The sequence below is a fragment of the Balaenoptera acutorostrata genome, chromosome 12 (assembly GCF_949987535.1).
Source record: "Balaenoptera acutorostrata chromosome 12, mBalAcu1.1, whole genome shotgun sequence".
NCBI classification, from domain to species: domain Eukaryota; kingdom Metazoa; phylum Chordata; class Mammalia; order Artiodactyla; family Balaenopteridae; genus Balaenoptera; species Balaenoptera acutorostrata.
The window spans coordinates 57,947,844-57,975,184 of record NC_080075.1 but is presented as its reverse complement, the minus strand read 5'-3'; the positions used below and the strand labels follow the sequence as shown (position 1 = coordinate 57,975,184).

The 27,341-nt window shown below is 45.6% G+C and overlaps 1 protein-coding gene across 1 annotated transcript in view; it reads right to left on the bottom strand.

Annotated features, from left to right (window-relative positions):
- ABCG5 (ATP binding cassette subfamily G member 5) overlaps nucleotides 1-27,319 on the bottom strand; it is a 35,087-nt gene extending 7,768 nt beyond the window's left edge. The window contains exons 1-11 of the mRNA XM_007190098.2: nucleotides 27,009-27,319; nucleotides 26,196-26,317; nucleotides 18,427-18,563; nucleotides 18,245-18,343; nucleotides 13,989-14,121; nucleotides 12,271-12,410; nucleotides 11,383-11,512; nucleotides 10,339-10,552; nucleotides 10,051-10,256; nucleotides 9,099-9,237; nucleotides 3,801-3,986 (exon numbers count right to left, since the gene is read on the bottom strand). Coding sequence (XP_007190160.1) covers nucleotides 3,801-3,986; nucleotides 9,099-9,237; nucleotides 10,051-10,256; nucleotides 10,339-10,552; nucleotides 11,383-11,512; nucleotides 12,271-12,410; nucleotides 13,989-14,121; nucleotides 18,245-18,343; nucleotides 18,427-18,563; nucleotides 26,196-26,317; nucleotides 27,009-27,154 — 1,652 coding nt within the window. The 5' untranslated portion in view covers nucleotides 27,155-27,319. The remainder of the gene's footprint in view (nucleotides 1-3,800; nucleotides 3,987-9,098; nucleotides 9,238-10,050; nucleotides 10,257-10,338; nucleotides 10,553-11,382; nucleotides 11,513-12,270; nucleotides 12,411-13,988; nucleotides 14,122-18,244; nucleotides 18,344-18,426; nucleotides 18,564-26,195; nucleotides 26,318-27,008) is intronic.
- Between the last annotated feature and the right edge of the window lie 22 nt (nucleotides 27,320-27,341).

Sequence of the window (27,341 nt, the reverse complement as noted above, 5' to 3'; positions counted from 1 at the left end):
ATTTTATTTATTTACTTATTTTTGGCTGTGTTGGGTCTTCGTTTCTGTGCAAGGGCTTTCTCTAGTTGCGGCGAGCGGGGGCCACTCTTCATCGTGGTGTGCGGGCCTCTCACTGTCACAGCCTCTCTTGTTGCGGAGCACAGGCTCCAGACGCGCAGGCTCAGTAGTTGTGGCTCATGGGCCCAGTTGCTCCGTGGCATGTGGGATCTTCCCAGACCAGGGCTCGAACCCGTGTCCCCTGCATTGGCAGGCAGATTTTCAACCACTGCGCCACCAGGGAGCCCCTGTTTCTAGGTATTTTTTGATTTCCTCTTTGATTTCTTCAGTGATCTCTTGGCTATTTAGTAGCGTATTGTTTAGCCTCCATGTGTTTGTATTTTTTACAGTTTTTTTCCTGTAATTTATATCTAGTCTCATAGCATTGTGGTCAGAAAAGATACTTGATACGATTTCAATTTTCTTAAATTTACCAAGGCTTGATTTGTGACCCAAGATATGATCTATCCTGGACAATGTTCCATGAGCACTTGAGAAGAAAGTGTATTCTGTTGTTTTTGGATGGAATGTCCTATAATTATCAATTAAGTCCATCTTGCTTAATGGGTCATTTAAAGCTTGTGTTTCCATATTTATTTTCATTTTGGATGATCTGTCCATTGGTGAAAGTGGGGTGTTAATGTCCCCTACTATGATTGTGTTACTGTCGACTTCCCCTATTATGGCTGTTAGCATTTGCCTTATGTACTGAGGTGCTCCTATTTTGGGTGCATAAATACTTACAATTGTTATATCTTCTTCTTGGATTGATCCCTTGATCATTATGTAGTGTCCTTCTTTGTCTCTCGTAATAGTCTTTCTTTTAAAGTCTATTTTGTCTGATATGAGTATTGCTACTCCAGCTTTCTTTTGGTTTCCATTTGTATGGAATATCTTTTTCCATCCCCTCACTTTCAGTCTGTATGTGTCCCTAGGTCTGAAGTGCATCTCTTGTAGACAGCATATATACGGGTCTTGTTTTTGTATCCATTCAGCCAGTCTATGTCTTTTGGTGGGAGCATTTAATCCATTTACATTTAAGGTAGTTATTTATATGTATGTTCCTATTACCATTTTCTTAATTGTTTTGGGTTTGTTATTATAAGTCTTTTCCTTCTCTTGTGTTTCCTGCATAGAGAAGTTCCTTTAGCATTTGTTGTAGAGCTGGTTTGGTGGTGCTGAATTCTCTTAGCTTTTGCTTGTCTGTAAAGGTTTTAATCTCTCCGTCGAATCTGAGTGAGATCCTTGCTGGGTAGAGTATTCTTGGTTGTAGGTTTTTCTCTTTCATCGCTTTAAATATGTCCTGCCACTCCCTTCTGGCTTTCAGAGTTTCGGCTGAAAGATCAGCTGTTAACCTTATGGGGATTCCCTTGTATGTTATTTGTTGTTTCTCCCTTGCTGCTTTTAATATTTTTTCTTTGTATTTAATTTTTGATAGTTTGATTAATATGTGTCTTGGTGTGCTTCTCCTTGGATTTATCCTGTATGGGACTCTCTGCACTTCCTGGACTTGACTATTTCCTTTCCCATATGGGGGAAGTTTTCAACTATAATCTCTTCAAATATTTTCTCAGACCCTTTCTTTTTCTCTTCTTCTGGGACCCCTATAATTTGAATGTTGGTGCATTTAATGTTGTCCCAGAGGTCTCTGAGACTGTCCTCAATTCTTTTCATTCTTTTTTCTTTATTCTGCTCTGTGGTAGTTATTTCCACTATTTTATCTTCCAGGTCACTTATCCGTTCTTCTGCCTCAGTTATTCTGCTATTGATTCCTTCTAGAGAATTTTTAATTTCATTTATTGTGTTGTTCATCATTGTTTGTTTGCTCTTTAGTTCTTCTAGGTCCTTGTTAAATGTTTCTTGTATTTTCTCCATTCTATTTCCAAGACTTTGGATCATCTTTACTATCATTACTCTGAATTCTTTTTCAGGTAGACTGCCTATTTCCTCTTCATTTGTTCGGTCTGGTGGGTTTTTACCTTGCTCCTTCATCTGCTGTGTGTTTCTCTGTTTTCTCATTTTGCTTAACTTACTGTGTTTGGGGTCTCCTTTTCGCAGGCTGCAGGCTGCAGGTTCGTAGTTCCCGTTGTTTTTGGTATCTGCCCCCAGTGGGTAAGGTTGGTTCAGTGGGTTGTATAGGCTTCCTGGTGGAGGGGACTGGTGCCTGTGTTCTGGTGGATGAGGATCGTCTTTCTGGTGGGCAGGACCGTGTCCAGTGGTGTGTTTTGGGGTGTCTGTGATATTATTATGATTTTAGGCAGCCTCTCTGCTAAATGGTGGGGTTGTATTCCTGTCTTGCTAGTTGTTTGGCATAGGGTGTCCAACACTGTAGCTTGCTGGTCGTTGAGTGGAGCTGGGTCTTAGCATTGAGATGGAGATCTCTGGGAGAGTTTTCACCATTTGACATTATGTGGAGCCGGGAGGTCTCTGGTGGACCAATGTCCTGAACTCGGCTCTCCCACCTCAGAGGCACAGGCCTGACACCTGGCCAGAGCACCAAGACCCTGTCAGCCACATGGCCAGGTACGTGGGGAGTTTCTTGCCTTTTGGGAAGTCTGAGGTCTCCTGCCAGCATTCAGTAGGTGTTCTGTAGGAGTTGTTCCACATGTAGATGTATTTCTGATGTATTTGTGGGGAGGAGGGTGATCTCCACGTCTTACTCCTCTGCCATCTTGAAGGTCTCCAGGCCCTTTTCTTTGATTTTTTTTTTTTAATTTTTTATTTTTATTTATTTATTTATGGCTGTGTTGGGTCTTCGTTTCTGTGTGAGGGCTTCCTCCAATTGTGGCAAGCGGGGGCCACTCTTCATCGCGGTGCGCGGGCCTCTCACTATCGCGGCCTCTCTTGTTGCGGAGCACAGGCTCCAGACGCGCAGGCTCAGTAATTGTGGCTCACGGGCCCAGCCGCTCCGTGGCATGTGGGATCTTCCCAGACCAGGGCTCGAACCCGTGTCCCCTGCATTGGCAGGCAGATTCTCAACCACTGCGCCACCAGGGAAGCCCCTTTGATTTTTAAGTCAAAGAAACAGAGCTGTCTTCACATTTTCTCAGGGACCCATAGTTTACTTACTGGATCCGACTCACATCACCCACCTGAAACCACTTTCACCCTTCTAAAATTTTCTGCCCTTCCTGCTACTTTTAAAAAATGTACAGTATGTATGTATGTGTACATATATTTTTGTTTGGTTATAAAATAATGCTTGTCCATTATAGAAAATTCACAAAATATAGGAAAATATGAAGAAAATTAAAATAAGTATCACCCAGAGATAACTACTGTTTACATTTGGTGTGTGTCCTTCTAGTCCTGATGCTTTCTTGAGCAGTCTTTTATCCTGCAGGCTCTTTTCTTATCTGACTATTCTTACTTTCTTAAAGTAACTGAGAATTGAGAGCTGGAATAGAAACTCAACAGTGCCAGGGAAGAAATGAACTAAATGCATGCTATTTAGCCTGTAATAGGCTGTGAGTATTTCTGGAGGACAGCTTGGTTTTCCTCCTCTTGTTATAATGGCTTATGACATGTGATAACATGCTTCAATTGTCATTTCCTGATTCTCATTTTGAAGACATTTTATTTAACAAATATTGAACAGTTCAAAGTCTAAGCAATACTGACTAGGAAGCACTATAAATACTCTGGACTGTAAGGTGATAGAATATCACACAGCGCTTCTCTGTAATGCCTTATAATAATCATTATTAGGTGATCATTAACATCAAATCATACCAATCTAAATCGTTGGAATTATTAGATCTTACCTCAGGAATCCAGAGCCCACAAGCACCCCAGCAATGCAGAGCAGGGCCACCATGCTGTTGACCACATTTGGGTTTTGGACCACACCAAGTAGCACAAGAGTTAGAAATTCACCAATTAAGTGGGGGGCCAAGATAGCAGCAGAGAAAAATCCAAATCTGGCAGCCTCAGGGTATAAGGCCAGAGTCCTAGAAAAACATAAGGTCTTTAGTTCCTCTCCAAGGGTTATCATTTAAGAAAAATTCCACACTTGACTTCTGTGGATAAATCCATGGTGGTTCAGTGGGTGGGGAGAGTCTGCAGGACAGGCCAAACTCCCCTTTGAAAGGCCTTTTCGGAACAGGGGCAACACTTGAGGCCATTTAGTCCCTCAAATTGTTTCTGTCGCCCCAAGTCAATGGAGCCACCTTTTCCTTTTTACAGCTCCTCAGCTCTCACAGAAAAATACTCATACTCAGAGGATGGTCACAACCAACTGCAGTAAGTAAGGCTGAACTGTCCAGGCTTCTCCATAAGCAACCACATTCTGCCTGGCTGGCACTGCTCCCACCCTAGCCAGCCTACTCCCCTAATGCTAAGGACTCACCCACCTGCTTCTCAGCCCCTCCTTCCCTGAACCTCATCCTTGTTACATGGGGTTACTGCCAGCATGAAAACCCTTCACTGCTTTCATCCTCCAATGGATTAGCCCTCCCCAGGCCTGTTCCATTCCATTCTTGTCTTTTATTCTACCAACCCCTTCCACTGATTTGACCTTCATGTTCTTGTAAACAAGCTACCCTATATCCGTGCCCCTTAACCTCTTACATTCCTTTCACCAAATAGCATTTCCCTGGTGATAGCACGTCCTCAACAACCCTTAGACATGGCTGCTCTTTCTTCCATTTGTAGAGTAAGTAAGAGGAGTTGGCATGTCTTACACTCACCCCTCCCTACCACTCTTCAAGGCCATCTGCCTTTCCTCCTATACAAATCAGGAAGTTGGCTTATACTATTAATTCTCTGCCTGAAGGCAGTCCTCTGCGACTTTTAAGACATTCTCTCACCTTTGATGATTTTATAGCTTTTAGACCAGGGTCAGTTTTGCACTCCTGTCCACCATCATTATCCTCAAGGTTTTTAACCTTGATAATCCATCAACACCAGTGCCTCCTAATTAGGGAACCTGATCAATTCCAGTGGCTCCACCCACCTAATCTTGATCACTCACCATGTCTTGGATTTAAATGTTACTTGCTACTCAAAACTGTTCCACTTCCAAGATTTCACATTCTGAAAATGCCCTTTCTGATCATGGCCTCCTCCTGTCTCCCATTTCCCCAAAGCCCTCAATGCATCAGATCCTCATCCCTTCTGCTATTCTTTGCCTTACCAATCCCCACCTGGGGACCTTGCTCTCTCAATTAAGCTGTGCTAATTGGATCCACTCTGCCACTTTGCCTCAGCTGATTCCTGGGCCCCCTAATTCTTCCTCATTGCTTATTGGGTTCCAATGTCATGTCTCATCATGGCTAATAAAAACTTCTACTGTAAACTATGCCCTCTTCCCAGGGAATTTCAAACTCTCTCCCCAGTGCTCAGCAGATGGATTTACCTCCCATTTTGTGAATTTCTATCTTTATCTTCCCTACTTTGCATCTCCTCTCTTTCTCCCTGTCTCTATCTCTTACCCCATCTTTGCCAAGCTTTATCCTGTCTACTTGCATCCTTGGTACTATGTTAATCTGATTTTCCTATTTCTGCCTTGGTCTAATCTGGAAACTTGATCTGCGAATTACCCAATTTTTCTGTAGTTTCATCTACTCTCAATCTAATGGTTTTCCCTAATGGTCTTACTTACCGTATTGTAAAATAACCACTCCTTGAGTCTGGTAACCTTTTAAGCAACTGCCCCCTCTTCATCCTCTCCTGTACTACGAAGCTTCTCAAACAGCACCTGCTTCTCCCTTGTTCTCATTCCTTGTTCCCTTGTAAACCTGACTGGCACCCCCACCACTCTACTGAACTCTTTTTTGGAAGAGCACCAATGACCTCCGAATCCTATGCCTCACCTCCTTGAACCTCTGCAGTACTGAACAGGTTCACTACACCTTCTTGAAACTCTCTCCCCTCTTGCCTTCTCTGATGCTGCCTGATCCTGCTTCTCTTTCCACCTCTCTAACCACCTCTCTGCCTCTCTCACCAGATTGCTTTCCTCTTCCCACCCTCTGAATGTGCCTCTTAAGATATTACCCTCAGACCACTTCCTCCCTTTCTGACATTCTCGCCTATAGAATCCATTCCCAGGCCTCTACTCTCACTCCTCTTGCCTTTTCTTTCTACACCAACCTATTGTGCAAACCTCAGATTGACATCTCCATTTGGGTGTCCTGTAGCATCTCAGATGCAACATATTCAAAACCAAATCCATTCTCTTTCCTGGCAAACTTGATAACGATGCTGTCACCTTCCCATTCTCCCAGGCTGAAAACTCGGGCATCATCCATGACTCTCTTTACCCCCAGCAAATCCATTCCATTTCTGAGTCCATTCGATTCTACTTTCCCAGCATCTCAAAGTGAAACCCCCTTTCTGTTGCCATTGCTGCTCTCTTCACCAGAGCCTCTGCCTTTCCCAGACTCTTACCAAGGCTCCTCACTGGGCTGTCCAGCATCTCTGCCCTAACTCTCCAGTCTGAGACCAAAGTGATGCCAGCCTCACCCTCCAGAGTCCAACACAGATGGGTCACTCCCTGGGGATCAAAATCCTCTACTATGTACCGGTATCTAATCCACTTCAGCCCCTTAGCCTGGAATTCAGCACCTCGCCTACCAGGCTCCAAGGCTGTCAGTCATATTTTCATATTACTCCTTCCAATTCTCCTTTCCCCACAGCACAACTGAATTTTTCCTCTGGAAAGGTCTTGTGTGTTTTTGCTTCTGAACCTATGCTCCTTCTCTTTCTTCCCCTGAAACGCCCTTGCTCCTTTTCCATCTACTCAAATGTTGCTCATCTCTCAAGTTCTCCTTTATAAAGCCTCCAAGAGCCCCTCTCCCCATCCAGTCAAATGGACCCTTGGTCTCCTTTGTAATTCACTGTGATAATGAATGTGAGACGGGGAAGAGACATTCCCCATCGGTGCCTCAGCTTCCTCGTCTTCAAACAAGGATAATTAATAATGCCACCTTAATAGAATGGTGGCAAGGATTACATGAATTGATATATTTAAACCTTTTAGTGCCTGACATAAAAGCAAGTGCTCAGTGTGTGTCAGCCATTATTGTTATTATATTCCTCAGCATAGTGTTTGTGCTTCTTTATAATATTAATCTTACACTTCCTTGAATTAAAGTCATCTGGAGATTTATGTCCACAATCCATCATCTGAAATACTTTAGGGCCAGATGTGTTTTGGAATGCGGCAATTTACAGATTTGGGAAAGACTTCACACTGCGTAGACCATACTTGCTGCAGTGGGGTCTGGGACTCCACCTGTAACATATCTACTAAACAGGAGTGTTGCTGTGGGACAAGTACAAAGAACCTCATGTTGGTTCAGATCAGATTTTGCTACTGAGTGAGTTCAGGTCTGACGTGCTGCTAAGAGTCAGAAAACACTCCGGCTTTCAGGGCTGTCTCAGTTCAGAATTGCAAGCTTGAGGGCAGTCCCTTCAGTTTACTCCCCTTTAAATCCCCAGCTGCACCTGGCACTGTGCCTGGCACCTAGTAGGCATTCAACAAACTTTTCTATCACTGAATCAAAGTATTTGCTACATTGCTAACAGCTGTGCTGCCACTAGAAATGATTCTGTGTTTTTGTCAAAAAGAGTCATGACAATACTGAACCTAGTTTAAAACTGCCCTGTTTTCTCAAATCGTACAGAACTCTTTCTCATGGGCAGTTTTACAAATATTATATGGTCTTCAAAATCAGTGCTTTTCAAATTTTAAAGTGCATATAAATCACCTGGGGGATCTTGTAAAATGTGGAATCCAATTCAGCAGGGCTGGGCATGAGATTTTGCAGGTTAAACAAGCCCCAAGGTAACACTGACACTGTGCTTCGTGGGCCACATTCAGGAGCAAGGTTCTAAATTAACAAGGTTCTCAATTTCCAACCAACCTTGGCTTACTCAAAAATGGTCAGTTTTAAAAAATCTGCTCCTGGATCATTTAGCCTAAACTAGACGGGCCTGTGGTTTACATCACAGATCAGAGATTCAGCATGTTCCTGAGTGTCAGAGGATAAGGAGGCTTCATCAGGGCCAGCAAGGAGGGCCATGTGGTCCCTGCCATCGCCCTTGGTTGCGAGAGTCCGCCCTCTTGCTAACCAGAGCAAGCAGCTTTGCCTCTGTCACTCCCCAGGGTGACACCAACGTCTAAAGAGTCTGCACAATAAGACCTTCCAACTCTTCATCTTGGAGCTCAAACTAACCAGGCCCTCACTTATCTTCTACTTGTATTTCACTTGATTCATAATAATTATTCACATCATATATCATGGGTGTTTATACTGGTTATGGGTAGGAGCACCTGCACATGAATCCAGTGGCCTAAAGAAAGACAGTGTCTCCAGAACCGCCTGAAGTCCTCTCTTGGAACGACTAGCTGGGCACCTTTCACTACTGGAATCACAGAATGCTGGATGATTCCCCCCATCTTTTCTTAAGGGAAAGCCAGAGGGATTAGGGAAGGTACATCTCCCTATGACAACAAATCAACAAATAACTCTACACATTTTCAGATTTGCATCTGTAAAAAGTTCTATGAAATAAAAAGCACTGTCTACAAACCATCAATCAAAACCCAGCATCAGGGGTGCTTCATGGTTCTCCAAAGCCCTCTTCCCATCGTCACTCTTGATTCCTCCACCCCCCCCCCCCATCACCGCAGCCCAACTGCGATGCCCCAGGTCGGTCAAATGAAACCTCAGGCAGCGTTGCTACTCCAGCTCACAGCAGCCTGGGAGCCACGCTGAGCTGGGCGGACAGCCTCGCTGCCTCTGCACCTGGTCCCAGCTACTCCAGAGCCCTCCCCTCAGGCCAGGCCCCGCAGTGAATGTGGGACAGGCTATTCCCTGGTGCATGTAGTCTTGCTGGTCTGCTCTCAGGTCCCGTGTGGCCCACAGTGGGGTTCCTCTCTTTGTCCTGAAGGACAGGACGTTGTACTGGACATTGGTGGGCAAAGACAGACCCTCCAGAGCAGAGAGCTGTTTACCCTGGGGCTCTCCCTCCACAGGTCCCACTGGCCATCTGGGACCCCACCAACCGGGAAGCATGGCCCGGGAAAACTGAAGGTCTCTGGACACCCTCTTCCTTACCAGTAGCACACGCTGCAGAATATCATGGTGGCAATGACACTGAAGGGGAGCACGTGCAGCACGTAGGCTAGCAGCATCTGCCACTTCTGGTACAGGCCATCCTCGCTCTCCTGATCGCTGATGGCTCGCAACACGGGAACTGGGCATGGAAGGCAGGTTTCGGAACAGCCGGTCACCACACAGCTGGAGGAGGTGGGGTGCTAGCCCAGGCTGAACTTAAGATCTATCAGCACTGGATGGTGAGGACCAGCTGGGGCCCCCTGGTCATGGAGAAAAGGAACCTGACATCCATAGAACTATAAATACCCCCACCCCAGAAATCCACACTCTACCTGAATTACAATAGGATTACAAAAGCTGTCACAATTTATTTCCGTCTCTCTAAAGTGGTGGGGAGGGGTGTCACCAATTCAAGAACACACATGCAAAAGGGACACAGATGAGTGACGTGAGGCACTCTGTCCTCTTTTCATGCAGGGTGTTGGCACAGAACATCAGGCAACTAGGTATTGCTTCGGGACTCCCACTGAGTTTGAAAACCGGGTGTCGGCTGTCCTAAAATAGGCTCCAAAAAGAACGTTAACAGTGCAAAGTTGGCCAGGCATCCGGGCCCCCATGGGCTGTGCCTCCTAATGGATAAGAGAAGATACCAGGGCTGATCTTCTAAAAACCCTGCCCAGACTCTGCCGCATCAGCTCCTCATAACTTCATGCTTCCCTGGATCCTCAGAGACCCTCAGGGAGATCCACTTGGTGAGCTAATTCCCACTAAGGTGTTACTAATTCACGAGTTACCTTGTCCCAGAGAGAGAACCTGGAGGGGGCCAGGTTGAGCTCAGAGAAATACCCCTATAATGGTGGAGTCTTGCAAGGTGTCGGCTGGAGAAAGGAGATATTCAGGGAGAGAGAAGCTCCCCCGACCCCGGGGCCCACCTCCTGGGCAGGGCACTCACACAGGTTCACAGCGTTGAGCATGCCTGTGTACGGGCTGGCACCCACAAACTGGTACAGGAGACCCACACGGTCCTGGATGGCACCCTTTAGCACGTCGTTCTGGACCCGCAGAAGGAAGAAAACGATGAACAAACCCATGATCAGATTCTGAGTGAGACGCATAGCCACTGCCAGCTTATTTCTCATTAAGTTTCGCGTCACTCTCCTGAAAGCCAAACAACCCCGTTTTAATTGCTTTTCTTTTATGGGTGGATGGCTACCTATCTAAAATGGGGTGAGGCTCTTACCTCAAGAGAACACACAGTTTAGAAAGGGCTCCAGGAGAATCTTTGGTTTTGAAAGGAATCACCGGTAATGTTTTCAGGTGTTTTGTTCTTTCAATATCCTCCAAGGTTTTGCGATACATTGCTGATTCTTTGTAGGCAGATTCAATCATCTGGACTCTCTTGTAGGTTTCTATTTCCCGTTCTTTGTTTTGGGTATCCACTGATGTCAGGTCCACTGAAATTTTTTTCCCACAAAAAAATGACTAATGTGTTTTTAAATGCACATATATACACAGGGACTAATAATATATGTTCCATCATTGATTTAGGAGTGCTAGCCATAATACCTCATCTCATCAAAATAATACCTGTTGTTAATGCCCACCTATAAAATCAGAATATTTTAAAGCTACCACAGCAGGGCCATGAGGATCCTGATAGGTCTGTCTGGGAGAATTCAGAAGTTCAGCTAATTTTTCTCCGACAAAGTAGAAATGCACCATTTCAAGAGAGATCCCTGGGACCTCCCTGGTGGCGCAGTGGTTATGAATCTGCCTGCCAGTGCAGGGGGCACGGGTTCAAGGCCTAGTCCAGGAAGATCCCACATGCCACAGAGCAACTAAGCCCGTGCACCACAACTACTGAGCCCACGTGCCACAACTACTGAAGCCCATGTGCCTACAGCCCGTGCTCCACAACAAGAGAAGCCACCTCAATGAGAAGCCCGTACACCGCAACCAAGAGTAGCCCCTGCTCACCACAACTAGGGAAAGCCCGCACACAGCAACTAAGACCCAATGCAGCCAAAAATAAATAAATAAAATTATTTTTTTAAGAAAGTGAAGAGTAGTGGTAAAATGTTTAAAAAGAAAAGATCCCCCACCTCATTCTGATAGGTCATCTATGGCAAGTTAATTGGCTCAGCCAAATTAATTTTTTGAAGAGTAAAAACACCAAAACAAAAGGAGAAATAAAACCCACTTGTGCTGGTGTCACCTAGGCAGAAATCTGAGATGATAAAGTTTAAAAAACATATATGATGGGGACTGTGAAAGAAAAACTTACTATAAAAATCAAAAGGGTTTGAATGTTCGGGACAAGGGTAACTGCAGCCACTGAAGAAATCAAGCATTTCCACCGGTGTCCCGCAGAAAACCAGCTCTCCGCAGCTCAGAATGGCAATTTTATCAAAGAGCTGATTGAACGACAGACAGTGTTAGTGTGTAATCAGGTCACCACATCCTTATGTAAAATAAGTCTCAAGTAGTCAGTCCTTTGACTGTCTCAGCCATACATCAGTGCTCTTACTGCGGCCATCGGAACCGCTCAAAATGCATCCCTCTTCTTTCCAGCCTGGGTTGCCACTGTGGGTCCTGCTGCCTCCCAGCCTGCACCCTGCATCATGTCTAGGATAGAGGACAGCTCATGGACCTGGTCAGAGGACCTGGGTTTGAGCCCCAGCCGTGCCCCGGAATGAGTGACCTTGGACAGAAAAAATTTTTTTAAATCTCAGATCCTCATCTATAAAAGGCAAATAATAGCTCCCTTAAAGGATCCTAGGAGATTAAGGTGAGATTTTGGGGAAGGAAATCTATATGATTTAGTGGAAAAACACAGCCTTGAAAGCCAACTGGAATATGAATGCCAATTCCAGCTTTTTATTAACTGTGACATTGGCTCAATTTTGTATCATTTCTAAGTCTCACTCTTCCCCTCTGTAAAGTGAAAATACTGGTACCCACCTCATAGGGTTGTCGTGTGGATTAAAAGAGCTAGTGTATAGAAGGTATTTGGTACATGATAGGTGCTAAAAGAACTGAGTTTCCATCCTTTGCCCTTCCCATATCAGGATTGCTCTGGTTTAAGTACTAATCTCTACTCCGAGATCCCCAGCCTGGCACACATATACCCACCCTGGCTGAGTTGAGCTGGAACGACAGACGTCCCCCTCACCTGGAAGAGCTCGGAGCGGGGCTGGTGGATGGTGACGATCACGATGCGGTCCCTGCGAGCCAGCTCTGCTATGAGGACAACGATCTGATTCGCAGTCATGCAGTCCAGGCCTGTGGTTGGCTCATCAAAAAGCATGACCTCTGCGGCAAAGAAAGGTCAGACATCTGAGTCACTGCCGAGCCTGGGCTCTGTGCTCTAGCCTCGGAATTTTGAACAGCTCCTTATTGAACTGTCTTATCCCATCCAAACAGTGTGCAGTGAGCAGTACTTTAGCCTGAGCCCAGGAGAAAGCACCTGACCTGGAAGGGCCCAACTCCCAGCTCCAGAGCACATCCCAGCCTTAATCCTTCACGGGACAAGGCAGCAACTACATCAGGCCTCTCACGTGGCACTAGAGACTGTTTGGGCTCCATCCAGGGGACCCTGACAGGGAACGAGGGCTGGCAGGCTGGCACCCAGGTGTTTCTAAAAGGCTGAGAGGAGGCTGGTGAAAAAGACAGAATCTCACAACATGGATAGACCTAGAGATTATCACAGTAAGAGAAGTAAGTCCAACTGAGAAAGACAAATATGATATCACTTATATGTGGAATCTAAAATATGACACAAATGAATTTATCTACGAAACAGACTCACAGACATAGAGAACAGACTTGTGGTTGTCAAGGGGGAGGGGGGTAGGGGAGGGTGGATCAGGAATTTGGGATTAGCAGATGCAAACTATTATACATAGGATAGATAAACAACAAGGTCCTACTGTATAGCACAGGGAACTATAGTCAGTATCCTGTGATAAACCATAATGGAAAAGAATATGAAAAACAATTTGTATATATATGTGTGTGTGTGTGTGTGTGTGTGTGTGTGTGTGTGTGTGTATAACTGAATCACTTTGCTGCATAGCAGAAATTAACACATTATAAATCAACTATACTTGAATAAATTTTTTAAAAAGACATAATCTCACTTCATGTCTAACACTTTCCAACACCAACTGCATCTTTGCACTGCAAAAAACTCTGACCTGTGAAACAAAGTCTGAGATGGGACAGGCATTTGGATTCTTTAGAAGGTTTAACTGTAGCTTATTTCTACCCAAAAAGTACAGGGGCTCTTAAGAACATTCCTCTTATTTGTTCTGAAGAGCAGGCAGTCTTGGTCTACCCCGATGTGAAGAAAGTATCTAAATGTATCATGTCCTCTTCCAAGTGTATATAAGTGGCAAGGTTTCCCCAGACAGTGGAGAGAATGAAGCCAGGCAGGAGAGGCAGGTGACTGGCTACCCGATCTGGACAGCCCCTCCTTCCAATATATATACTTTCTCATGTATCACTTAAAGTCCTATTTTAATTCCTGCCGTTTCATAAATACTTCTAGTCACAGCAAAACTCCCTGGCTTTCCAGAGTAGACACGGTGGTGCTGCTCTAGTAAGAAGTAAGGAGGGACAGGGCATTCATGGAAGACCCTAACTGAACATCAACACAAACGCAGTGCTTCCAAGTCCAACAGCTGTTTTGTACTTGGATGATGGAATCGCATCAGGAACTACTTAGATTTCCAAAGAAACTGGGTCCCCAGTTTGAGAAACCTCAGTGACTTCAGTTCCCAACCAACCAACCCCTTTCCAAACGGAGACTGTGAAGAAAGGGCTGAAAATGTCTGCAGACACGTGGAAGATGCCAGGCAGCAGCCAGTAGCAGTTCTGGGTCCCACTTACTGGGATCCTGGAGGAGCTGGGCTGCGATGGAGACCCGGCGCCTCTCACCATGGGAAATTCCCCCAAAGCTGTAGTTGCCAATCAGTCGATCTGCCACGTGGCTCAGACTCAGCTCTGCCATGACTGCCTCCACCTGTAAGAGACACAATGTCCAGGAAGGCTGGTCACTGCTGGGCTGTGTCCCAATTCATGGGCTGAGGATGGCAGGGGAGAGGCAACACACTTCCCTTGAGTGCTTGGGCCACTTCCGGACTCACCACATCCTAGGGAAAGCACGCCTATTACAAGAGAATCCAGTTTGGTTTAAATCACAATATATGTATCAGATTAAAATAAATAATATTGACATGAATTTTTTTTCAAAAGTCCTTACAGCAACAAAAAACTGTTTCAACTTGCTTCAGGGAAAGTCAGCAGGAAACAATGCAGACTTTGTTGGACTCCTGTTTTCAGATGCTACAGTCAGTTCAGCCCGTAGACAAAACCCCCCTAAGGCATAGTTACAATAGAGCTTATTTTTTTAGTCTTTGGCTTTTGAAACTTTATTATAATAAATGTTTTACATGTAAAAAAAATCAATTTGGTTTGAACTAAACCTGGCTTCCCCTATGTAACCCAAATAAGTCCTGGAGTCCCATGTGGCCCAATCTCACTGGGGTTTTGCATCAAATATAATCCAGCTATCAAAAGTAATTAAAAATAAAGCCAATCTTTACTGGAATCTCTTTAAGGACTTTAAAAGGAACCCAGTTTATAACTTACAGCCACACTTTTAAAAATTTCCTTTCCCCTAATTCTCCTCACTCTGCTTATCTTATACCCTGCAGCTCCCTGAAACCCTCTGCTTACTCCTCAACTCCCCAAAACAATAATCACTAAAAAAAAATTCTTTACTGACTCTCTAATCAAGAAGTTTGGCCTTTTCCCTCCCTCTCCCTCTTTCCTTCCTTAGCTGATCTCCTCACCAGAGGCCCTTTCAAAAATCTCTATTTCTGGCCCTCCCCTGCCTGAGTACCCCTATCTGCATTAGGCTCTGGGGAAAGCAGAGAGAAAGAGACTGAGAATACTTATATATATGGTAATGAGTTTTGTTCCCATACATCTCTAATGAGATTGTGTTTCTTTTATAATGAAAAAAGAGGACTTCCCTGGTGGTGCAGTGGTTAAGAATCCGCCTGCCAATGCAGGGGACACGGGTTCGAGCCCTGGTCCAGGAAGATCCCACATGCTGCGGAGCAACTAAGCCTGTGTGCTACAACTACTGAGCCTGTGCTCTAGAGCCTGCGAGCCACAACTACTGAGCCCACATGCCACAACTACTGAAGCCCGCGTACCTAGAGCCCATGCTCCACAAGAGAAGCCACAACAAAGAGAAGCCCACACACCGCAACAGAGTAGCCCCCGCTCACCACAACTAGAGAAAGCCCACATGCAGCAACGAAGACCCAATGCAGCCAAAAATAAATAAATATATTTATTTTTTTTAAAAATACCCTATTAAAAAATAACAACAGCAAACTAAATTGGAGTAAAGGAGGGGATGATTTATGGAACAAAGTTCCAGAGACAGGGAGTGGGATCAATAGATGAAGCTTTGACCAAAAGAAAGGGATACATTTGAAACAGATACAAAGGAATAAGGAGGAGGTTAGAAATGCGTAAGTAAACCAGTATGATTGTCTCTTCTCGCCATCAGAGTGGAAGGATTCTGGAATTGAGCGTCACTTGACATGGCAAGGTTTATGTGTTCACCAGCCAGGGCAGATTCCTGAGTGTCCCTTTCATCTGCTCTGCAACAGCAAGAAAGGAGTAAAGCTTGCCCCTCCTGGCTCAGAAGCAATGGACAGAGGAGACCTTCACTTCATCTGTTTCAGATGTCTCTGGCTAGAAGCCCCTCCCATGTTTTGCAAACACTGCTGGGAACAGAATTCACAGAGTCCTGGAAGGGACCACTGGGATCATCAATCCTCTCCATGCTATGTGATTTCACATAAACTGATTCGTTCCTCACATCAGCTCCAGGAGAGATGCATTATTACTCTATCTATTATAGAAAAGCAAACAGATCCTCAGACAGGTTCATAGATTGCCCAAGGTCACACCATTAGCAAATGGCAGAGCTGGGACTGAGAGTAAACCGTGTGGGTTCTCAAGTGGTCCAAGCAGCACAAGGGCGGACAAAGCCTGCCACATCAATCATGGCTTTATGTTCAGGTTCGCAGAGGACAAAAGCAGATCTCCTGCACTCTCTGCTCTGTTATCACAGACACTTCCTTCTCCCTAAACTACCTTGTCAGGATTTTACATCCTGTGGACTGGATTTGCTCAGAAAGTACTCTCAAGCAGGGAGAACTGTATGATAGGAAACTCCGCAGGACACTTAGGGGCTGCCAGTGCCAGGGAGAGGGACCATTCACAGGGGGCAAATTTGCCATCAACCAACTGCAGGTACCTTGAATTTTCTGAATATTTGTGCAAATATGTGCATTTTCAGGGGAAAAGTTTCGGTGGCTTTCTCAGATTCTCTCCCTGGGGTATGTGATGTAAATGGATCACTATCTCAAAAGAATCTGCTTAAGACTTCATTTCTCCAACTCAAATACCAATGAGATCCTCTCCTACCCATTTTAGACACAAAAATACTAAAGCAGGCAGACAGGAAGCCTACATAGGGGCTCACCTGTCACTTGCTGTCAGGGCAGCTAAGTCATGTGAACATGCCTGTGCCTCCCCGTGGGCCGAATTCCGACCTCTGTCTTCTCAGACCACAGTGAGGCCCAGGGAGGCATGATGGAGCCAGAGGACCTGGGTCCATGTCCCAGCCCTGCCAGTCCGAGGTGTTGGATCTTAATATCCTTGGGGGTCAGCTTCTTGATCTGAAAGTTGGAGATAACGCCTCCCTCATAGAGCTGATGCCAGAGTGAAATGAGATGTGTGTGAACAAGGCCTGATGGATGCCAGCCACATGTGAGAGCCCAGAGAATAAGCTGGTAGAATAGCAAGAACCTCGCAATGCCTTCTGAGCACTCTAAGGTAACCTCCAGGTAGGAACAAGGCTAGTCCTCACTCTGTGGGGCTAATGGTCTTTCTTGAAGGTTCCTCTGGAGTGAAAGCTATGCTCCAACACATCCAGGACTCTGAAACAGAAGAATGCCCTTTCCTGACTTGGCATGACAACAAACAAGCCTGCTGGTACTCTGGACACAGTCCAGACCTAGCTGCACTCACCAAACCCTGTCTGAGAGCCCAGCACCAGGGACAAGAGGAGTAACTCCCTGGTGACAGGCTCAGAGGTGCCTGATAAAAATGGAGTAACCTACTGCCCCTTCAGCTGAGATGGAGGATTCCCTCGGAGCCTCAGTGGCATTAAAGAAAAGCTAGCTTTGGAGCCTGAAGTGCAGATGTAATTTGTGTGCCCAGGAGGAACCTTCACTGAGGCCTCAGAGTGGTGGAGCCTCTGAGGCAGATGTCACCAGTGGTCTCTGGCACCTCTGAGAGCCAGTTTCCCAGAGAACTGTGCCTGCTTTGCAGGTGGCACATTGACCTGTCCTTGGTTGTATGTTTCCAGCCCAGACAGAAACGAGGCAATGTTTCCAGGTAAGGTCCCTGTGAGTTTACTTGCAGCCTCTTCCAAATCAGGTCCACTTAAAGAAACAGATTGGAACTTAGAGTTGACAATTCAATAGTTCCTTCTTCACCAACTGAATCCAGTTTGGATGAGGCACGTTCAAGACGCCTCAAAGAAAGCTGAGAAAAATCTCAACAGGGCTGCAGGGCAACGCACAGTGAGGAAAATAGCCATATCTGTTCAAACACAGAGCTCTCAGGACAGCGCCACCCAACAGAAATATCACGCAAGCCACATTCAGAATTTAAATATTTTAGTGGCCACATTTTAGAGTGAAAAGAAACAGATGAAGTGAATTTCAGTGGTATCATTTCTTTAACCCAATACAACCAAAATATTTCCAATTTGACCAATAATCAATATCTTAAAAATTATTAATGAAATATTTCACATCCTGTGGTTCCAGACTAAGTTTCTGAAATCTGGTGTGTATTTTACACTCACAGCACATCTCAAGTAGGTCTAGTCAGTTTCAAGTGCCCCAAAGCCACCTGTGACTAGCGGCTGCCAGCGCAGCCCTAGACGCTTAAAGGGTGAAGAGCGAAGGGGAGGAAGGGGCAAGCGGAGGGACAAGGGGGTGCAAACCACAGCGGGGTGATCCCCTGGGTGGCCCCGGGGCGGTACCTACCTTCTTCTGGAAGAAGCCCTGGGAGCCGCCGCGGACGGCCAGCAGCGCCGTGTAGCACAGCGTCTCGCGGACCGTGAGGCTGCTCAGCAGAGTGTCGCTCTGCAGGGGAGGGATGTGTCAGCGGCGCCCCCGCTGGCTGCGGGGCCAGCGGGCAGCCGGGCAGGGGCCGGGGACGCGCGCACCTGCAGGACGTAGGAGAAGCAGTCCTGGAACTGCTCCCTGCGCAGCGCCCGGCCGTTCACGAACACGTCCCCGAGCAGCGTCCCCGTGCGCCGCAGCCTCCCGGACATGGCGTCCAGCAGCGTGGTTTTCCCCGAGCCTGGGAGGCGACAAGAGAAGGTCCTGGAGGAGGCCCTGCACGAGGCCTCGCGGACACTTCCCGAGACCCTCGGTGAACCCGCGGTCCAGCCCTGGCGTGTTCTCCCTTTGGCCTCATGGGACAAGCTCATGGCTGGAATGAGTCCTTCCAGCTTGTCTCCTCAGTGAGAGGGGACAAGCTGTTTCCCTCCTCCACATCAGGACTGGAGGAGCTTTGTCCGCCTGCTTATTTGTTTTTAAAGCTGCTTGAGGCTGAAAAAGAAAATACAGGATCAGAATAAAAGGAAAACCAGGGTTCTTGGAAACGTTTGGACCCTAGGACATCTGAATTTGTTTTTGTGACCCCTTGGGATCCTCTGGTGGTTCCTGAATGTAGGTGACACTGCCCAGAGCCTCATTGATTTAATCAAGTGTGGTCTGAGGACGAGCACCACCTGAGAGCTTCTGTTAGGAATGCAGAATCTCAGGCCCCAACTCCTGACTCGGATTCTGCTTTTTACAAGATCCCTGGGTAGTTCTCACGCATATTAGAGTTTGAGAAGCACTAGCTTAGTGAGTCCTCTGGTTAAAACCAAGTTGGCCTCAGCCTACACTGAGAGCCTTGGGCATAACCCAGCTGGTTGTTGCTAAGAACTTGCCCACAGAGGAGATGGGATGAACTAACTGCCCTGTGCCGAGGTGGGTGGAGGGTGAGGTTTCTCCTGGTTTGCTTTTTCTAGGGTGAGAGTGATCCTTTAGGGTAAGACACCAGCCGGCCCTTCCCATACACAAGCTTACATGGGCCCAGAGAGTTAATGGAGACAGGAACAGGAGTCACCAGGCCTTTCCTGACCAAGGCTTTTAAGCAGTTAGAATGAGTAACACAGGAAACAGGCAAGAGGTTCTGGGCTGTCTGAGAAGACGGCAATAGAATTCTACTGAGGATGTGATGACTTGTGCAAAACCAAAGCAAAGATCTTTTGTTCAAATATTTTAAAGAAGCTGCTGGTTGCTCTGAGGGGTGCAAAGATGAATAAGCCAAGCTCCTGGAGCAGTGGTTTTCTTATCTAACCCATGACTGACAAAGCTCAGAATCAGCCCCAGTATGTTCAGGTAGAGGTCAGCGTGGGGAAGGGAGCAGAGTTTTTGTAAAGAAACAAAATGTGACTTCACTGGGGTTGTCTTTCAAAATGTGCTCTGAAGTGTCTCAGTCACGATATTAAGCCTTGTCTGTGGTTCTTCTAACTAGTAGCCTCCCTAGCCTTACATTTCTGGGATCCAATCTCAACTCTGACAGACCTCCCAAACAGCCTGTAACCTGGATTCCAGTTCCACCACTATCTCAAAACTAGCCTCCTTCTTTGTTGCCAAATCCAGTAGATGCTTCTCTGTATGTTGTCTGACTTCTCAGCAGTGGTTGATACTGCTGCTTGCCCTTCTCTGTAAATCTCTCTCCCTTGGCCTTGATGCCACCTCATCCTCTTGGTTTAATCCTGCTGGTCTGGCTGCTCCTTCTCAGCCTCTTGTGGGTGACCCTCAGGGCTCCTCTCATGTCACACATCCTCACTGAGCAATAGTGAGCACCAACTTGCTAGACAGCATGTGAGGGAGCCACTTTGGAAGTAGCTTCTCCAGCCCCATTCAAGCCTTCAGATGATTGCAGCCCCAGCTGACATCTGACTACCACCTCATGAGGGACCCCAGACAGAAGCATCCAACCAAGGCACTTCCAAATTTCTGACTTGTAGAAACACTGAGAGATAATTAATGATTTTTATTAAGTTACTTAGGTTGGGGATCCTTTTTTAAACATAGAAAAAGGTAACTAATATTATCCTTTTTTGAACATGTGTCAAATACCTATTAACTCATTAATGATGGTACCAGCAGGATGACAAAAAAGGATTCATACCCTCATTCAAAAAAGGATAGGGCTTCCCTGGTGGTGCAGTGGTTGGGAATCTGCCTGCCAGTGCAGGGGACATGGGTTCAAGCCCTGGTCCGGGAAGATTCCACATGCCCTGGAGCAACTAAGCCCGGGTGCCACAACTACTGAGCCTGCGCTCTAGAGCTTGTGAGCCACAACTACTGAGCCCACGAGCCACAACTACTGCAGCCCGCGCACCTAGAACCCGTGCTCCGCAACAAGAGAAGCCAGGACAATAAGAAGCCCGCGCACGGCAACGAAGAGTAGCCCCCACTCGCCTCAACTAGAGAAAGCCTGTGCACAGAAGTAAAGATCCAACACAGCCAAATATAAAAACAAATAAATAAATTATTAAAAAAAAAAAAGGATATAAGGGACTTCCCTAGTGGTGCAGTAGTTAAGAATCCACCTGCCAATGCAGGGGACATGGGTTCAATCCCTGATCTGGGAAGATCCCACATGCCGCGGAGCAACTAAGCCCGTGCACCACAACTACTGAGCCCACACACTGCAACTACTGAAGCCCACGTGCTCTAGGGCCTGCATGCCACAACTACTGAGCCTGCATGCCTAGAGCCTGTGCTCCACAACAAGAGAAGCCACTGCAATGAGTAGCTCGCTCACCGCAGCAAAGAGTAGCCCCCGCTTGCCACAAGTAGAGAAAGCCCATGTGCAGCAACGAAGACCCAATGCAGCCAGGAAAAAAAAAAAAAAAGGATATAAGAAACTAGTATGTTCAAGCAGTGGAGAAAAGAAGATTGGAATAAGTGGCAAAGTTAGATGCAAAAATGGTTAATGCCCTAGGATGTGACACCAAAGGGACGGGTAACAAAAGAAAAAGTAGAGAAACTGACTTCATGAAAATTTTAAACTTATGTTTTTCAACCAAAGACACTATCCATGGTGCAAAAAGGCAGCCCACAGAATGAGAGGAAAATATTTGCAAACCTTATATCTAATAAAGGATTAATATCCAGAATATATAGAGAGAACTTCTAAAACTCAACAATGACAACAACAACAACAGAAAACAAAAAACCCGGTTCAAGATTGGGTAAAGGACTTGAATAGACATTTCTCCAAAGAAGATACACAGATGGCCAATGAGCACATGAAAAAATGTTCAACATTACTAATCATTAGGGAAATATAAATCAAAACTACAATGAGATACTACCTCATACCCAACAGCTACAATAAAAAAAAATAGAAAATAACAAGTGTTGGTTAGGATGCGGAAAAACTGGAACCTCTGTGCACTATTGCTGGGAATATAAAATAGTATAGCCACTGTGGAAAAGAGTATAGAGGTTCTAAAAAAATTAAAAATAGAATTACCATATGATCCAGCAATTCCACTTCTGGATATATACTCCAAAGAACTGAAAACAAGGTCTTGAAGATATTTGTACACCCTTGTTCATGGCAGCATTATTCACAATAACTAAAATGTGGAAGCAATCAAAGTGTCCATTAATGGATGAATGGATAAGCAAACTATGTCTCTACATACAACGAAATATTACTCAGCCTTAAAAATGAAGGAAATTTTGCAATATGCTGCAACATGGGTGAACAATGAAGACATAAGTGAAATAAGCCAGTTAAAAAAGATAAATACTGTATGATTCCATGTATATTAGGTACTTTGAGTAGTCAAAATCATAAAAGCACGAAGAGTAATGGTGGTTGCCAGGGGCTGAGAAAATGACAGAAGGGGAGTTATTATTTAATAAGAATAGTTTTGGGACTTCCCTGGTGGCGCAGTGGTTAAGAATCTGCCTACCAGTGCAGGGGACACGGGTTGGATCCCTGGTCCGGGAAGATCCCACATGCCGCAGAGCAACTAAGCCCATGCGCCACAACTACTGAGCCTGTGCTCTAGAGCCCGCAAGCCACAACTACTGAGCCCATACACCACAACTAATGAAGCCCGTGCACTCTAGGGCCCGCGTGCTGCAACTACTGAAGCCCACGCACCTAGAGCCTGTGCTCCGCAACAAGAGAAGCCACCACAATGAGAAGCCCACACACCGCAACGAAGAGTAGCCCCCGCTCGCCACAACTAGAGAAAGCCCGCATGCAGCAACAAAGATCCAATGCAGCCAAAAAAAAAAGAAGAATAGTTTTAGTTTTACAAGATGAAAGGTTGTGGGGATGGATGGTGGTGATGGTTGCACAACTGTGTGAATGTATTTAATACCACTGAACTGTACACTTTAAAATGGTTAAGAAGGTACACAAAAATATACTCAAAATGGCTTAAAGCCTTAAATACAAGACAAGACACCATAAAACTCCTAGAAGAGAGCACAGGTAAAACGTTCTCTGACATAAATCGCAGCAATGTTTTCTTAGGTCAGTCTCCCAAGGCAAAAGAAGTAAAAGCAAAAGTAAACAAATGGAACCTAATCAAACTTATAACCTTTTGCACAGCAAAGGAAACCATCAACAAAACAAAAAGACAACCTACAGACTGGGAGAGAATATTTGCAAATGATGTAACCAACAAGGGCTTAATTTCCAATATATACAAACAGTTCATACAGCTCAATATCAAAAAAACAAACAACAATCAAAAAATGGGCAGAAGACCTAAGTAGACATTTCTCCAAAGAAGACGTACAGATGGCCAACAGGCACATGAAAAGATGCTCAACACCACTGATCATTAGAGAAATGCAGATCAGAACTACAATGAGGTATTGCCTCACGCCAGTCAGAATGGCCATCATTAAAAAGCCTACAAATAACAAATGCTGCAGAGGGTGTGGAGAAAGGAAACCCTCCGACACTGTTGGTGGGAATGTAAATTGGTGCAACCACTATGGAAAACAGTATGGAGGTTCCTTAAAAAACTACAAATAGACAACCTAAGTGTCCATCAACAGATGAATGGATAAAGATGTGAGATATATATATATATATATATATATATATATATATATATATATATATATAATATAAATATATAAATATAAAAATACACACACACACACACACACACACACACACACACACGACATAATGGAATATTACTCAGCCATAAAAAAGAATAAAATAATGCCATTTGCAGCAACATGGACACACCTAGAGATTATCATACTAAGTGAAGTAGGACAGAGAAAGACAAAAATCTTATGACATCCCATATGTGGAATCTAAACGATGACACAAATGAACTTATTTACAAAACAGAAACAGACTCACAGACAGAGAAACAAACTTATGGTTACCAAAGGGGAAAGGGGGAGGGGGTAGGGATAAATTAGGAGCTTGGGATTAACAGATACACACCACTATATATAAAATAAACAAGGGGACTTCCCTGGCGGTCCAGTGGTTAAGACTCCACGCTTCCACTGCTGGGGGTACAGGGTCAAACCCTGATCGGCTAACTAAGATCCCGCATGCCTCATGGCGTGGCCAAAAAAAATAATAAAGTAGATAAAATAAACAATAAGGACCTACTGTATAGCACAGGGAACTATAGTCAATATCTTATAATAATCTATAATGAAAAAGAGTCTGAAAAAGAACATATATATAATTGAATCACTTTGCTGTACACTTGAAACTAACACGTTATAAATAAACTATACTTCAATAAAAAATAAAAATAAAAATAAATTAAATGGTTAAGATGGCAAATTTTACATTATGTATATTTTACCACAATAAAAAAAAAAAAAGAAAAAAAGGGTTAACGCCCTACAGGGCCATAAAACTGTGACCTTTGGGTTTATCCTCTCTAAAAGGACAGAAATCACCTGTAACTAAATAGTCTTCTGCAAGGGAGCATGCAGCCTAGAGTCTAGGTCCTAAATGATCAAAAATAATGAGTCAAGTAAAATTACCTTCCCCTGGAGTGTTGGTTGACCGTAGGCAGGCTTGCATTATGCAGACTATTCTCTAGTGAGACTTTGAACACCTAAGTCATCTTTTGCCTCACTAGTAAAGATTTGATAAACAATACTGCTTTAGATGAGACACCAATGAAATCATGTTATTTTCTGAAAAACTAAGAGTAATTCATAGAATTCATTTGCTTAATCATTTATTCAGCAAATACTTATTAAGTACCTACGATGTGGCCAGCCATCTCCTAACTGTTGAGGATACAGCAGGAAAAAAAAAAAAAGACCAAGCTCCCACCCTCAGGGAACTTGCAGTCTACCTTGAATTCATGTTCAGTATAAAAGGATGGACAGTCATAAAACCATGATAAGGTATCATCAGACACCAGCCCATGAGCCCCTAGAACAGGGGGCTCCACCCACTGTTTTGCTGAGATGTGCATGAAGATGTACATTGGCCCTTGGGACACACTTCCGAGAAGTGGGTTCAATTCTTTGTTGTGCTGCAATGCCACCCTTTTTTATCCTACACGAGGAAGGAAACAAGTGACACGTTATTATAGGAATAACTCAGCTTTTCTTTTTAAAGAAGTATAATTATCAAAAGGAAAATTAGGATGATCCTGGATGTTATGGTACATGCATACAATTAGATATGGTTAAAAATTGTAAAAAGAAAATAAAAGGAGGGACTTCCCTGGCGGTCCAGTGGTTAGGACTGCCAAGGGCCCAGGTTCAATCCCTGGTCAGGGAACTAAGATCCCGTAAGCCGCGTGGCATAGCCAAAATAGGAAAAAAAAAAAAAAAAAAAAAAGGAAATCTCAGGGAAGTGTAACCATTCTCACCAGTGAATTCCTTTTCATTTCATCTTAACAACACTACTGTTGCCATCCAGCTGTCCCCCCACTGCAGCAGGGGAGTGGCTGTGGATTTAACTCCCCGGGTCGAAAGAGGCTAACCATGCTTAACTTTTATCACAGACTCATATTGCTCACCTCTATTAAAGAGAGCAATGCAAGTGAAGACTGGCAGGAAGTGTCAACAATTTGCAAGCAAGAGCTCCATCAAGAGGCTCCTGGGAAGCCAATTTGTCCGAATCTTTCAACCTTAAAATGCGCAGGATAACCTAGTGTAGTGGACCCTGTGATGTACCACACAGATGCCCTCTTCAGGGCCAACGCACCCATCCCCCCATAGCTGTGACCTTCACAGGGCATCGCCCCAGCCTCAAGGGGCTGCCTCCCCGGAGGCTCCACCCTCCCCAGCAATGACTTGCTGATGCAGGGAAAGAGGAGGGGAAGAATGAGGTGGGGAACGGGCACATAGATAGCCTCAGTGGAATCTGTGATATTTAACTCCTTTAAAAAAACAAAAAAGGATCTGAAGTAAGTACGGTATAATGTTAAGATCTGATAAAGCAGAGGTTAAGACACGAACATTCTTTATGTACTCTCTATCTTGCCTGTGTGTTTGAAATACATCATAATTTTTAAAAGACCAATGAATATGGGGGATAAATGAGCATCTCTGTGCTTATTTAATTCCTTTTCCCATCTCCAGGCAGGAAAATTGTGTTTACTGAGCACCCCTATATGCCAGGCACTGTGTTAGGTGCTTTCCAAACTGAAATATGAATTAACTTACACGTTCGGCAGGACTTCGTTTTTTTCAAGGATCTTCCTAAAGATTTCACATTAGCACCAGGTTCTATTCACAGTCACGCAGGTCATCAGATTTCATTCTAATATCAGACCTGTGTGTGGCCTCCTTGGTACAACTTAAACCTGTTTCCTCAGTGTGGTGTTCAAATCAAGCCACAGCCTCTTTCGAGTTCTCGTGGAGAGTTTAGGGAACTCCCTCCCCAGCTTACCTGAGCTCCCTAAGATGCACATGATCTGCCCACTCTCGACGTACAAGGAGACATCTTTGAGGATCTGCCTGGTCCACTTCTGTCGGCGAGATGCGATGTCCCACCAGGGCCCTGCGCAGTGGCTTTAAAGGAAACCCCGCGAGGGAAAGGCAGCATGGGGTTCTGGAAGGGTCCAGCCCCTTGTCCCCCAGCACCGATCCCAGCTCTGCCCAGCCCGAGTTGTCTCTGGACAGGTTCCTAAGTGTGCTCTAGCCTCAGTGTCCTCCTCTGTAGACCCTGGCAGGTAGTGACAGAAGATCATCTCTATAAAGCACCTGTCCAGCAGCCGCTCTGAATACCAGCTCTCTTTGGCTGGCTGGCAGATGGCAAACAGGACACTGTTTGTTTATTCCTTCGGTTGACCCTGCGTTCCTTCACCCGGTTTCATTGCACCTCATGCTCCAAGCACCCCCATTCCCCAAGTGCTCGCCATCCAAATAGGGAAGGCCATCGACAAGGGAGACGCGGGGGAAGGGGCATAAAGCAGGGGAAGGGGGCAGAGCACAGCTGCTGCATTTGTCGTGTGTCATAGCTTCCAGTCCTGCGGTGGACAGCAGGAGGGGCCGTTCACCATGGCTCCTCACTTCCCTCTGGCAGCCCTTCCCCTCCCCTCTCTCCACCTCCACCCACTAGAGAAGGAGCCCAAGCCTCCATGCATGCCCCCCATCAGTGAGGAAAGCCAGCAGAGGGCAGAGAGGCCCACCCACCTCAGGCCATGCCTGTCCCTGACCACGGCTCAAAGCTCCCAGCAGATGGGAGAGGCCCTGGCCTTACCTGACACTGTAGGAGGCGTGGAGAACGCCCAGGCTGTGTCGAGGCTTAGAAGCAGCTGCAGGAGCCTCCTCGAGGGAGCACGGGGAGCTTCTGTTTACCTGGAGTCCCGAGGACCCCGCAGGGGTCAAAAAGCGGAGTTCACTCATGGCCAGCGGGCAGCAGAGACAGGTGAATTTTCTCGCCTGACCCTCCCTGGGGCGGCCTCAGCCAAGGAGCCAGAGACAGACAGTCCCGCCTGCCCCTCACCTGGCCCTGGAGCCGCTCCTCAGGCCTTCCCAGTGGCGGGCCTGGGGTTTGGCCGTGGATGCCATTATCTGATGTACCTTTAGCCGG